The sequence below is a fragment of the Hippocampus bargibanti genome, linkage group LG15 (genome assembly GCF_051943395.1).
Source record: "Hippocampus bargibanti isolate YZ-2025 linkage group LG15, ASM5194339v1, whole genome shotgun sequence".
In the NCBI taxonomy this organism is placed as follows: domain Eukaryota; kingdom Metazoa; phylum Chordata; class Actinopteri; order Syngnathiformes; family Syngnathidae; genus Hippocampus; species Hippocampus bargibanti.
In genome coordinates this window covers 8534090-8547407 of record NC_142748.1, presented here as the reverse complement: position 1 = coordinate 8547407, position 13318 = coordinate 8534090, and the positions used below count along the sequence as shown (strand labels likewise).

The following is a 13318-nucleotide window of genomic DNA, read 5'->3' as shown; positions in this document are numbered from 1 at the left end:
GCGGTGCGGAATTAGCATACACACACACAAATGATGATGATGATAGTGATGCTAACCGCTAATGGTCTTCCTCCTGCACAATTCGGGCGATGGCGAAGGCAGGTAGTCCATGGCGGAGGAGGTGGAGTCCGTTTTGTTCTGGCCGCCGCTAGCGTCGTTCTCTGTGGCGCCGGCGTCCACCAGGCAGGTGACGGGAACGCCGCCGCGGGGTTGTTTATAGCGGGCGTACTGCAGCGCGTCTGTCAGCCAGCGGAGGTCGCGGCGAGTTTCGTCCAGTTGCTGCAGAAAATGGGAAAAACATACACAGGGTGAAAACGTGGAACAAAAATACTATTTTGATCATTAGGCCACACCCCTTAACTCATTCACTGCCAGACGGTGTGCAAAAATGTGTCCCGTCCAGTGCCAGGGTTTTTGTCATTGTCACTCAAATTCCAGGACCCACAGAATATTGACTTTTAGGATGACATAAACATTCAATGATGCATTAGAAACCTTAGACCTTCTTCTTTCATCCGAAAATAAGACTTAATTCCTAAATGATATGGGTCTGGAGTTCTATGAGTTTGAAATGGGGGCAGATGTACAAAATACAATACTCACATTGATTTTATATCACACTTTAACAACAGCTTAAACTGTAACAAAGCGCTAACATGGACAAAAGTGCAAATGCTTCCCCCTGGTGGAAGGGAAAAACATTGCCAGAGGACTGACCAGCGCTTTATCAGCACCCAAGCAAGGAAAAAAGCAAAACCCGAACAAATTCAGGAATATTTTCAATTCCCGAATAAATTCATGAATGGCAGTGAATGACTTAAATAATAATAATCCATTTCATTTATAAATACCCAGCTAACCGGCAAGCTAGCTAGCTAGATGATAGATAATAATAATACATTGCATCTTCAAAACTCTCAAGGACATAGCTAATAGATAGCACTATAGCTAATAGCTAGCTCGATAGATAGCAAATGGGTAGCTAACTAGGTAGCTAGCTAAAGGTATACATCTAATGTGGACAAAGTTGATGAAATGAGTTTTGGTTATGTTTCATTTTGGAAATAATTTTTGCAGCATGTTCAAATGGGTAAATTTTTCTCAATTGCAAAGTCAGGAAAAAAAAAAAAAAATCAAATATTGCAACACTCAGCAAATTTTTGTCGGTTTCATGTTTTTTTTGTCATGTCCCACTTGGAAAAAAAAGTCGGCGTCATCATAATGACTGCATCGAAACAATTATTATTTTCATTAACGCGAGCGTTTGAGACCGCCGTGAGGCTTTGCGTGCGTGCGTGCAGACGGCGTGCAGACGGCGTGGGCCGCCCGCCCCGTCTGAGCGTGGCATATTTTCCTCCCGCAGCGTGCGGCGAGGCTAAACAAACCGTCCAATGAGACCGCATCACGTCATCTTCACACCGATCCACTTTCACGCGTACGCGCCGCGGCTTACACGCCACATGAATGAAGTGTTTTGTGTGTGCCAAAAACTCGCATCTTTGAGTGATGACATTTTTTTTCTCGGGGTAATATGTTTACCTTTTTGGTGTCAGAATGACATCCTGGTAAGAATCGATGCTCTCGTTTGACAAACGTGAGCTTAATTCAAATGCAGGAGCCATTTTGTGCGTGACGACTCCCGTGTTGTTAAATTTGCTTTCGAAATTGGTGCTGAACACACACATACGTACAGAACACAAACACACGTTATTATTCTGTATGACTCTCCCCGACACTACCCCCACTTCTGACATTCCCCCTACAGCCAATTTGTGGTTTGGGGGGAGGCGGGTGGGCAACTTTTTTCCAGACTTAAAAAAAAAATATTACAGTGAGACAGATCAGGCACCACACACACACGCACGCAAGCTAGCGCAGACGGCTGCCAAGAGAGCGCACACTAGCGGTTTAGCGGACGGTGCGCATTAATGGAAGTGGCGCTAGTTTTTTCTTATGCGCTCTCACGACAGCCAAGTCAAGTACAGTAATCCCTCATTTATCGCTGTTAATGCGGACCGGGATAGACGAAAAACAGCGATATAGCGAACCCTACACGGATTGGTAAATTTACATGCATATAAGTGCAAAAAAATTGTGGAACACAGTACAGTAAAGAACCACAGTGAATATTTGTAGTACAGTACAAAACTCTAATGCGATAAAGTACCATATTTTATGCACTACAAGGTGCACCTAAAAGGGAAAAAAAATCAAAATCTGACCATGCGCCTCATAATGCCTTATGTATGGAAAGCATTTTATTTTAAAGTTTGTCATTCATTAAAGATGGCCCTTATAATGCGGTGCACGTTATGTATGGAAAACGTTTTAAAATGTGTCATTCATTGAAGGTGCCCCTTATGCAGTAATGCGGTGCACCTTATGTATGAAAAATGTTTTGAAATATGTCATTCGTTGAAGATGCGCTTTATACAGTAATGCCTTAGGTATGGAAAAGGTTTTTAATTATGTACGTCGTTGAAGGGGCCCCTTACCATTCCAGAAAATACGGTAAAAAGTCCACTATCGACATACAGTATATGCAGTATATTATTTCCAGGTACACGACTCGTCTTTGTTGATGTAACGCACCGTAGATTCATTGATGTTGTAATGGCGCGTAACAGAGGGATCACTTTCGCCTTAGTTTGTCAAGTTATTTGATTTTTTCACTCACTGTCGTCATTTTTTTCTTCTTTTTGGGTTCGCTTTATGATTTTCAAGGCACGGGGCGGCCATTTTCGGGGGAAAAAAAATCTGCGATGCATCAAGATAATCGAACCATGAAGTAGCAAGGGATTCCTGTACTTTTTTTGTTCCAGACAAGGACATGAAGCCACATGACTTTGGCGACTTCCACTCGTCCAGGAAGACTTTGGACAAGATGGCCGACGACGAACGTTTGGTTTACCTGGATGTAGTCAAGGATGAGCTGATGTCGATGTTTGGCGCTAGCCACCTCGCTATCCGTGATGGCCTCCCGCAGCGCCTGCTGGGTGATGAGCGCGTCCAGGTCCAACACGGAGGACAGGCGGCAGTATAAACTGATAAATTTCTCCTTGTAGGTGCAGTAGTGCACTGTGGACACACAAACCGGCACACAAATCGGCGTCAAGTTCGAGTATCTAGCTATCTAGATAGCAACATAGCTAATAGATAGCTAGATGATAACAACAATAATAATACATTTCATTTATAATGATAATAGCCAAAGCGCAAACATGGAAAATAGGATGAAGGAGCAGAAAAAAACTTATAGGATCATAAAAATCCAGTTGTCGGGGTGGGGTATTTTTCAATAAAGCTTTACCGAGCTCAAACATCTGCAGCGGCAAGTGCAGGAAACCCGAAAGCGGCGTGTACGGGTTGGACTGTCCGGGCGCCGAGCAGACGTCATCGGCGGCGGGCAGCAGCAACAGGAAGCAGACGCCGTGACCCAACTCCACCACTTCCTGGCTGTACAGGCGCAAATGACGGGCCTGTACGCAGGAAAATTTGCTCGTCAGGTCACCTCGATGTCGCCAAATTGGCAAGGGGTTAGAGGTCACCTGTTGCAGAGGTAGGTTGAGATTCTTGAGCAGGGTCTTGATGGCCGTCTGGAGCTCGTAATAGAGAAGCGGCGCGTGGCTTTCGGGCCTGGGTCGGGACTCTTCGCCGACATCTTCGCCGTCGGGGTTCTTTTCGCCGGCGGCCGACAGCGTGCAGATCCAATCCCACTCCTCCCTAGAAAGACAAATTGACGGCATTCCAGTTAGAGGGGTCAAAAGGTCATCACGGGTAAATATTGGAGGAAAGTTGATCTCCATCGCAGCGCCAGTTCTTTCGTTCGTACGTGAGCATCCTGGCGGGATAATCGGATGAAACCGGGATTCCAAGTGGCAAATGTACAGGCGGGAGTGTTCCGGAACATCGTGTTCCGAAAACGGAGGTTACAAAGACTCATCGGGGGGAAGACGACGACGACATGAAAATCGCGGTGGCCAGGACGGCGTGTGCCAAACGACGACCCGCAGGCTGTTCGGACTCCAACTGACTCGCTTGCTGGTCATCGGCCAACCAGCTAACAACAATAATAATAATTATACATTTCATCTCTAAGCGTCTTTCAAAGCCACTTTACAGTCACAGGATAAGTTTTTGTGTTTTGGTGAGAAGCGGCAGCCACATGCACCAGCGTCAACCCGGAAGTAACTCAAATAGATAGAAAGCAAGCTAGCTAGATGATAGATAGCTAATAATAATAATAATAATAAATTGCAAGGACATATCTAATACATAGCCTACAATAATAATAATAATAATAATAATAATAATAATAATAATAAAAAGAAGAAGAAGAAGAGTACATTTCATTTCTAAGCGCCTTTCAAAACTCTCAAGGTCACTTTACAGTCACAGGACAAGAACAAAAATGTTTTCTTGTGTGTGAGCAGCAGCAGCCACATGCGCCAGCCTTCACTCAACCCGGAATAACTCATATAGATAGAAAGCTAGTTAATAGATAGCTAGCTAGATAGCTAGCTAATAGATAGCTATCTAAAAGATATAGTTAATAGATAGCTAGATAGATAACCAGCTAGTTAGTTAAGCAGCTAATAGCTAGCTAGCTAGATAGCAATTAAGTAGCTAGCTAGATAGCCTGCTAGCTAGCTAGCTAGAAATAAGAATAACGTCAAGATAAAAAGACTAAAAAAGCTAAGCCTCCCCCAAAAGAATCAAAGTGACCCCCACCCCCACCCCCGCCTTCCCGCCACCCACCTGGAAACGTTGGCGTTTTCTCGCACGCGGGCGTGACACAGCATGTTGGGGTTCCTCTGGGAAACCAGGACCCGGATCTGGTCCACGGAGCTGCTGAGTTTCAGGTAGCCCAGGTAGAGGCCCGGTGCCAACCGCTGGCTGCTACGCCGCTGGTACGCTATGATGTCCTGCACCGGGTGGGGAAAAATGGCTTTTTTCAGAATATTTGAGTCCATGTAATTGTCTGACTGATCAATCGATATTTGACGGGCACCTGCAGCGTGATGATAAGGACGTCAAGGGCGTAGGGTTCCTCGGGCGTGGACAGGGACTTTCGCTGACTCTGCACTTTGGACACCTGCATCCATTTGCCGCTAGGGAGGGCATGCTGCCCATCAGCGTCGCGCACCATCACCAGCAGGACGTTGCCGTGGCGATCCTTGATCGGCTCGTAATGGGCGCGACCAAGGTTGTGCGTGCCGAGTAAGTTCTGCAGCTGGCCGGCGGCGCTTAGCATCTTGTGGCGCGCCTGCAGCGTGGACGACGACGAGGTGGACACCGAGGTGCTCTGGCGGAGCCACCGGACGTCCTCCCACATGCATGAAAGCTGCGACGCAAGCACACCTTTGTTCAAATTACACATCCCGCGGGATGGCATAATGACACTCCTCAACTCAATTCAACATAGTTGCATAGCATCAACCGACCTTGGTGAACCAGAGGAAGTCGTGCATGAGGGAGCTGCTGTAGGAGTCGTCCACTTCCACAATGGGGATCTGGTCCTCGGCCGTCACCAGCAATTTGTCCTTGTGGTAGACAATGGCCGCCAAGTAGACGCCCCTGGACCAAGAAGGAAACATAAATTAGTCATTTTTTTTCATATACAGGTAACATCCGACTTACGACCAGCTCGACTTACGACCATGACCTCCACACCCTATTTTTTAAATTGTAATTCTACGGCTGGCAAAGTATGACAATTTTGGCCAGCCAGCCAGCCAGCCAGCATCTCACTCTCGCACAGCAATCGACTGCGTGATGGCACCAGAGGGGGAGGGGTTGCAAGTCATTTAGCCTCTATTCAACATTTTGAATGGATTTCGACTTACGACCATTTCGATTTACGACCGTTTGGTCAGAAACGGAACTCGGTCGTAAGTCGGATGTTACCTGTCCTATCATGAAAAAAAAAACACAATACGATTTATTTTGCGTCTGACAACAATGCAACAAACCTTTTCAGTGTCTTCACAAACTTGTTGGAGGAGTTGAAAAGGTGTTTGAGGCTTCGGGAGACGGACTGCTTCCTGCTCGTGTTCTGAAGCTTGGATGCATCTGTGGCATAAAAAAAAAGATCCCATCCCATTTATTTCTTGAGTTTGCGTGCATTTTCGCAAGGTCGCCGGGTCAGGGTCACTCTCCCATGATGGCCCGTCTGACGGGACGTGAGCTTATCGGGGTCGGGGCAGTCTATCTTTTTCTCCTTCCCCGACAGGCCGTTGCGGCCCGCGGCCGCTCAGCGATGCCAATCTCCTAAAACCGCAGTAGACCTTTTGAGCCGGGCTAATTAAGCGTCACATAATTAGCGTCCTGTAAACGGACGTCAGATGTCTGATGCTCACAAGCCAAGCGCGGACAGATGGCGGTTCGCAAGATGGTGGGGCTTATCAGTGAGAGACTAAAAACAAAAAGACAAAAAAAAAGACTTTCAAGTACTGAAAGGTAGGAAGATAACGAACACATTTTGGAAGCTAGCGAAAATAGCATCAAGCGTCAACGTGAAATCAGGGGACAGTTAGGGCGGCGGGAAAAAAAATCATTGGCGCTGCCCAAATAGAGCAATATATCATTGAGCTATCTAGCTAGTGATCTAGCTGGCTACCTAGCTAGCTAGCTATTTGCTATCTATTCGCTAGCTTGCTATATATTTTCCATCTATAAGCTATCTATAAGCTAGCTAGCTATTCGTTATCTATTAGCTAGCTAGCTAACTTTCTATCTATTTGCGTTATTCCGGGTTGAGTTAACGCTGGTGCATGTGGCTACCGCTGCTCACCCACAGAAAAACGGATCCTGTGACTGTAAAGTGACCTTGAGATTTTAGAAAGGCGCTTATGAATAAAATGTATTATTATCATTATTCCCACTCGCGAGGAATTGCATGCTGCAAGAATCAAGAGAAACTGGACCCTGCGCACCCTGCCCACCACCTTTTCTAATGACCTCCCTCAGGCAGGCGCCGATTCTGATTCTGATTTTGGAAACATGGGAACCGCATTTAAATGTGTGTAAGAACCACATAAAGGTGTTCAATATTAATTAGATGATTTTTTTAATGTATATGTATAAATCAACATTTTGACCGATATGTTGTTTTTGAAGGTAAAAATAGAAACATTAGCATTAGCTACTATGCAAGACCAGACCCCACGACATGAGGACGAACAAGCCTGCAACCAGACCGAAAACAAAGCGCAGCGGTTGTCAACGAAATAAACAACATGACGCCTCCCTCTCATTAATCAAAGGCTACGATGTTTTTCTGGCGTGGCTCTACAACTCATTTCTTTATTTAGTCCGAGTAAGCGCACAGGAGGCCCCCCCCGCTACGTGCACTCCCGTCATATTATCCACTTGTCAAAGACTTTTTTCGGGATGACATAGCAACCTATGTTAATGTCTCTGTGTGTGTGCATGCACGCTCTTCAGGGGCCTGTTAGAAAAGCTGGCCGAAGGCCTCGGGCGTCCCTCCAGGTCGCCTGTTGAAAATGTTTCATGGAAGTGTGAACTGCTGCGCCTGACAGACTTGAGTCAATATGGGCAAACGTGCCGTATAACTGTCTGTCTGACTGACTCCATGATTGTATATAAGAAGTTAAACCCGCATCGCGACCATCCACGGATTTCCATTTCAACAGCAGATTTTCAGGGAATGCATCTGGGAAATAAAAAAGGGGTCCTAATTCTAAAATGAATGGGGCCCATTTTAAGTATACAAAACTGTTTGAAATAAACCAAAATACAACAATAATACTGATACCTCAGCTTCCGAACTTAATTGGTTCCCAGAAAGTGTGTGTAAGGCGAAAAGTGTGTCTTCTAAACATTATTTTCACATAGGAAACCATTAAAAATGAGAATAATCTGTTTCCAGGTCCCCATAAAACATAATTTTCTACTAAATAAGCCTTAATTCTAAATTGGAAATGAAAAACCATTATTTGAATCAAATCTATTATTCAAATATATCAAATAACTATTTTAATTCAAGTCAAAGAATTGAATCATACAAAAAGAGTTTCTGTTCTAACGCTCCATATTGCTACCATCCGCTATGTTCGATGTAAATAATGCAATGCACTATGGGTAAATGAATTTTCCGGAGGATCACGAAAAACTCAGAAATATCCGATATGACTTTGCAACGCATCAAAACAAATGCAAGCCGATTATGGCTCGATATCGGTAAGGCAAGATGGCCGACGACAAAAGTTAAAACCTCAAATGGAAAACAAACCGTTTCCAATTGCCGTTTCACTAAATTTGTTTCATATGTGTTTTCATATGTGGCGCATATCATGGAGCAATATGCGCTAATCATAATACACTCTGGTATTACTTGAAATTGATATATTATGCAGAAGGTGATGGATTATCGCTCACCTCCACAGCAATAGTGTGAATGCGTAGCTCGGACTTGCTGTAACAGGCGCTCCATAACCTCCACATGGCTGCGCTTCCTGGGCTCCCGCCCGTCGCTCTCTCGCCAATCTGAGAATGGAAAAAAATGGTTGCATTTGAAACAGAAAAATTGGGACAGAAAAAGGAGCGAAAAAAACTAAATAGCTGAACTACCTGCAGTGCATTGAGCGCATTGAGCCAAGCGACATTGCAAATGGCATTTGGAGTGGAAAATTCAACGGCTTACTAAATAAAAGAATCATCTCATTAAATCAGTTTGATTTAGCGGTTTGAATGCGCGAGCGAGCATTTCGTGCCGTTCCCTAAGGTGGGCGTGCTGGCACGGCGACTCACGGTCCTTTTTACATCTGTTCCATTTGGACATTAGATGAGTGCAAAAACAGACACCCACACAATTTGGGTCCCTCTGTGCTACTGGCGTGTATACAGATTTGAGCGTAGACACGCACAACGCGCACATAGCAAAGCGTGTTGAATGTTTTCGGAGGCTTAACGTACTGGAAGGAGCGGCAGACGGCGGCAAGGAGCATGCCGGAGGACCCCAGCCCTTCATGTTGTAGGCTGACACTCGTACAAAGTACAGGCGACCCTGCGGCAAAATACCAAGATGGTCGTCAGTGGCGATCCACAGGATGGGGACAGTTTTAGAGACACAAGATGGGGGGAAGGGTACCTCGAGTATGGTGGGGATGTTTTTAGTGGTCGAAAAGGATGCATGATAATAATAATAATAATACATTTCATTTATAAGCCCCTTTCAAAACTCTCAATGTCAATTTACAGTCACAGGATACGTTTTTCTCTGGGTGAGCAGCGGCAGCCACATGCGCCAGCGTTCACTCAAGCTGGAAGTAGCTCAAATAGATAAAAAGTTAGCTAGCTAGCGAATAGATAGCTAATAGCTAGCAAATAGTTTAAATAATAGATAGCTAGATGGCTAATAGATAACTAATAGATAGCTTATGGATAACATATAGCTAGCAAATAAATAGCTAGTTAGCAAATAGATATCAAATTGATACCTAGTAAGGTAGCCAGCTCGATAGCCAGCTCGATAGCGAGATTAGCTAGCTAATAGACAACAACAGCGCCAGCATTCACTCAAGCTGGAAGTAACTCAAATAGATAGAAAGCTAGCTAGCTAGCGAATAGATAGCTAATAGCTAGCAAATAGTTTAAATAATAGATAGCTAGCTAGGTAGCCAGACAGATAGGATGGCGGCCATTACCGTGCTGAGGTTACTGATGGTGCATTTCAGACTGTGCAGGTTGTCCAGCAGCATCTCTCCGGCCAGGAGCGAGAAATCCTTCAAGCAACTCCATTCCACTGCACGCACACATAGACAGACAGACAAGTAATTGGCTAATTTGCCCTTTGATTCCAAATCAATAGTCCCCGCGATGATGATGATGCGGCCATTAACCTTGTGATTGCTTTGCTCCGGGGCTAGCCAAATGCCACTAACAGACAACTGACGCACGCGCACACACGCGGTCTGCACTTGTTTGTTTGTAAAACCCCAGGCGACGGCTAGCGAAGGCCCATCATCATCAACCCTCCCTGCCTACCTTTGTACTTGGTGACGACGGTGGAGTGAAGGCCTTGCGGCTCCTGGAAAGTGACGGTCAGCGTGGAGCTGCTGCTGACGCTCAGACGGACCAACGTGGGAGCCTCGGGGGGGCCTGCGCAAAATATAAGACGTTATTTTGAAAGACATTTTGGTGCATTTTGTGCGGTGATTTGGCTAATCGCATGGCCACCAAGTGGCTGTAGCTACGGTTCTGGACTATAGTAAGATTCCGCTGAAAAATGTGTCGTTATTTGAGGTTTTTCAAAAGGCATTTCTTTGCAGAAAAGTAAACATGTCAAAATACCAGATGAGTCAAATCGATTGGTGGGGCTCTTCAGTATTTTGTAGTTACAAAATTCCATTTTAGGTGTACAGATGCACCCCAATTTACGAACGAGATCTGTTTTGAACTGCCGTTCGTAAGTTGAATTCATTCGTAAGTTGCTTCATTGCTATATTTTCTATGGAATGTACAGGTTATATAACTATGTTTTAAGGTTTATATAAGTATATTAAAGGCTGAACGAGATACGTTGCCAACGGTCGTTTGTAAGGTGAATCCGTTTGTAAGTTGCTTCAGTGCTATATTTTGTATGGAATGTATATTTAAAGCTTATATAAGTATGTTGAAGATTTATATAAGTATATTTAAGGCTTGTATAAGTAACCTGTATTAGTTTGTACTGATACTCATAAAATATATGCTCTAGAGAGATATGTAATACTGGAGCGAATACTACATATAATACTACTAAAATATGTACTTGCGAACGTTCGTAACTCTAACGTTTGTAAGTAGGGGACCGTCTGCACAGCCAAAGGACCTAATTTTGTGCAAATAGTATTTTGGTTACAAGATACCATTTTACGTATCGTTCTGATCGGTCGTCCGTAAGGTGGATTTGTCTGTAAGTTGCTTCAGTTGTATCGAACGTATGTTTAAGGCTTGTATAAGTATGTTTAAAGTTTATATAAGTATGTTTAAGGCTTGTATAAGTAACCTGTATTAGTTGGTATTGAAAAAAAAACATTTAATAAGATATATACCGGTACTGTATAGAGATATGAACATATACAACTGGAGAGAATACTACATATGTTACTACAAAAATGTTCATATGTACAGTTGTCCGTAACTCGAACGTTCGTAAGTAGGGGACCGTCTGCACATCCAAAGGGCCTAATATTGTCCAAATAGTATTTTATGGTTACAAAATACCATTTTAGGTGTACAGACGCTCCCCAATTTACCAATGAGATACGTTCTGAACGGTTGTTCGTAAGGTGAATTTGTTCGCAAGTTGCTTCAGTTGTATGAAATGTATGTTTAAGGCTTATATAAGTATGTTTAAGGCTTGTATAAGTAACCTGTATTAGTTTGTACTGAAAAATAAACATTTCATAAGATATATACTCTGTAAAGATATGTACATATACAACTGGAGATACATACTACGTGTTACTACAAAAATGTTCATCTATCTGTACAGTTGTTCGTAACTCGAACGTTTGTAAGTAGTGGTGGTCTGTACATCCAAAGTTCGAAATTGTGGCCACAATTTACTATTTCAGAATCAGAAAGACTTCAATTGTCCCACAATTTGCACTATTTTGGGACGTTTATGCTATTTTTTGTTGTTGTTTTTTTGGGGCGGGGGAGCAATATTTTCGAGAGCCGTTTCTGTCGGGTTTTTTTTTTTTTTGTCCACAATGCATCTTTTTGTACGCCATTTTTATTTCCAGTGAAGCCACAGTGAGATGAGGACATTGTAGATGCGAGCAAAGAGCGCGGCGGTCTCACGTGCGTGCTGGAATGCGCCGGTCATGTGCTTGTAGAGCTTGCACCTCCACTCCCAGGCTCTCAACTGCTTGTCCTTGTGGCACGCCTCCAGCGACAGGCCGTCTCGCTGCGCCCGCGCCGACAAATCGGCGGCGCGTTGCTCCGCCTCGGCCACCAGAGCCGCAAGGTGGGCCTGGCGACTCTCCGCGCTCACGACTGCGAATGTGGCGGAGGTGAAAGACACACGGACAAAAGGGGGGTGTTAGCTAAAATGCCTTCACAAATCGGGGACTATTAGCAATAGCTAAGAGGTTAGCAATTGCGGCGGTACTCACAGTGCGGACCCTCCGTCCCACCGGCCTTGAGCAGCAATTTGGCGATGGGAACGTTATTGGTCATGACGGCGACGTCGAGCGGCGTCAGCCCTTGGCTGTTGGGCGTGTTCAGGTCCAGTTCGTCTGGCGTCAGCTGGCACAGGAGCATCTGGACCGTGTCCAGGTCCTGCTGCTCCACTGCTTCCAACAGGCACTCGCCGCCCTGCATCGTCTGGACACATCGGCTGCGGTTATACGCTGAAAGGCTTTTTTTACACATCGGCGGCACCATTTTTTTTTTCCGTCACCAATGCGACAGAATTTCGACAACCTACTGCGACACATTCCGAGATTTTACAACTTCTAAGGGGTTGCTATTTCCCTCCCTCATACGTCACATAATTCAGAACACAAGCACAGTTTCAACGCCGAATCTTGGTCTTCTACTCAAAACCTGTGCTGATCTCAAATATAAGCCACCAAATGACACCACACGCCACACATTCGTTATGATCCTGAAATTGGCTTTTGAAATGTACGGTATTTACTCATTTGGAGAAAAAAATATATCTATCAAATTTTGGATTGGATTGAATGTACCTTTATTTGTCTCGCTGTGGAGAAATTTACATTTCGCAGCAGCAAAGTTATGAAATGAAGAGGAAAGGAAAAAAAAAGTAGAAAAACAAAATACAGGAGATGCTGGAAAGGCAGCCAGTCTCGCGGCGCCATCTTGAAGTAAAAAAAAACATAAAAAACTAAATAGCAAATAACATGACAACACAAAGATACAGAGTCATTCATTCTTCAGCACTTGCTGTACCCTCTTTGTGACATGAAGCAGTTCTAGATGAAAGAGGAGAGGATCAAAGCGTCCTTTTCAGCAGTGGGTCAGGGGCAAAAGGTTTGTTTTGTTTCTTTTTTTTTTTTTTTTTCAATGAAGTTGGCACTGGATGACATAAGCCCATGGATGAACAAAACAGCCGCAGGCGCCTGATTGGAGATTGAATCATGGATGCGACCAATGAGGGAACAGCGAGTTCAGGCAGAGGCAACATATCTAATTAGCCGGGCGACAAAGTGTATCTTTATTGATCCCGCCGTAACGTTTTCCTGCGACCATGTTCCTTAAAATTGCAATTTTATGAGGTTATCACGAATCCACACGTTCATGGTAAAAAAAATCTAACAGTTTAAGGAAGAGGAAAGGAAAG

The 13318-nt window shown here is 44.4% G+C and overlaps 1 protein-coding gene across 5 annotated transcripts in view; it reads right to left on the bottom strand.

Annotated features, from left to right (window-relative positions):
- ankfn1a (ankyrin repeat and fibronectin type III domain containing 1a) overlaps positions 1–13318 on the bottom strand; it is a 46125-nt gene that overhangs the window by 10452 nt on the left and 22355 nt on the right. For all 5 annotated transcript variants that reach the window (XR_016117270.1, XR_016117271.1, XM_089014651.1 and 2 more), the window contains 14 exons: positions 12126–12336; positions 11812–12006; positions 10009–10122; positions 9669–9766; positions 8938–9028; positions 8401–8508; positions 5973–6072; positions 5445–5577; positions 5012–5344; positions 4759–4925; positions 3549–3723; positions 3311–3479; positions 2912–3078; positions 57–279 (listed from right to left, as the gene is read on the bottom strand). Coding sequence is in view for 3 of the 5 variants with exons in the window: in XM_089014651.1 (XP_088870777.1) it covers positions 57–279; positions 2912–3078; positions 3311–3479; positions 3549–3723; positions 4759–4925; positions 5012–5344; positions 5445–5577; positions 5973–6072; positions 8401–8508; positions 8938–9028; positions 9669–9766; positions 10009–10122; positions 11812–12006; positions 12126–12336 (2284 nt within the window). In the remaining 2 variants the exon portion in view is untranslated. The remainder of the gene's footprint in view (positions 1–56; positions 280–2911; positions 3079–3310; positions 3480–3548; positions 3724–4758; positions 4926–5011; positions 5345–5444; positions 5578–5972; positions 6073–8400; positions 8509–8937; positions 9029–9668; positions 9767–10008; positions 10123–11811; positions 12007–12125; positions 12337–13318) is intronic.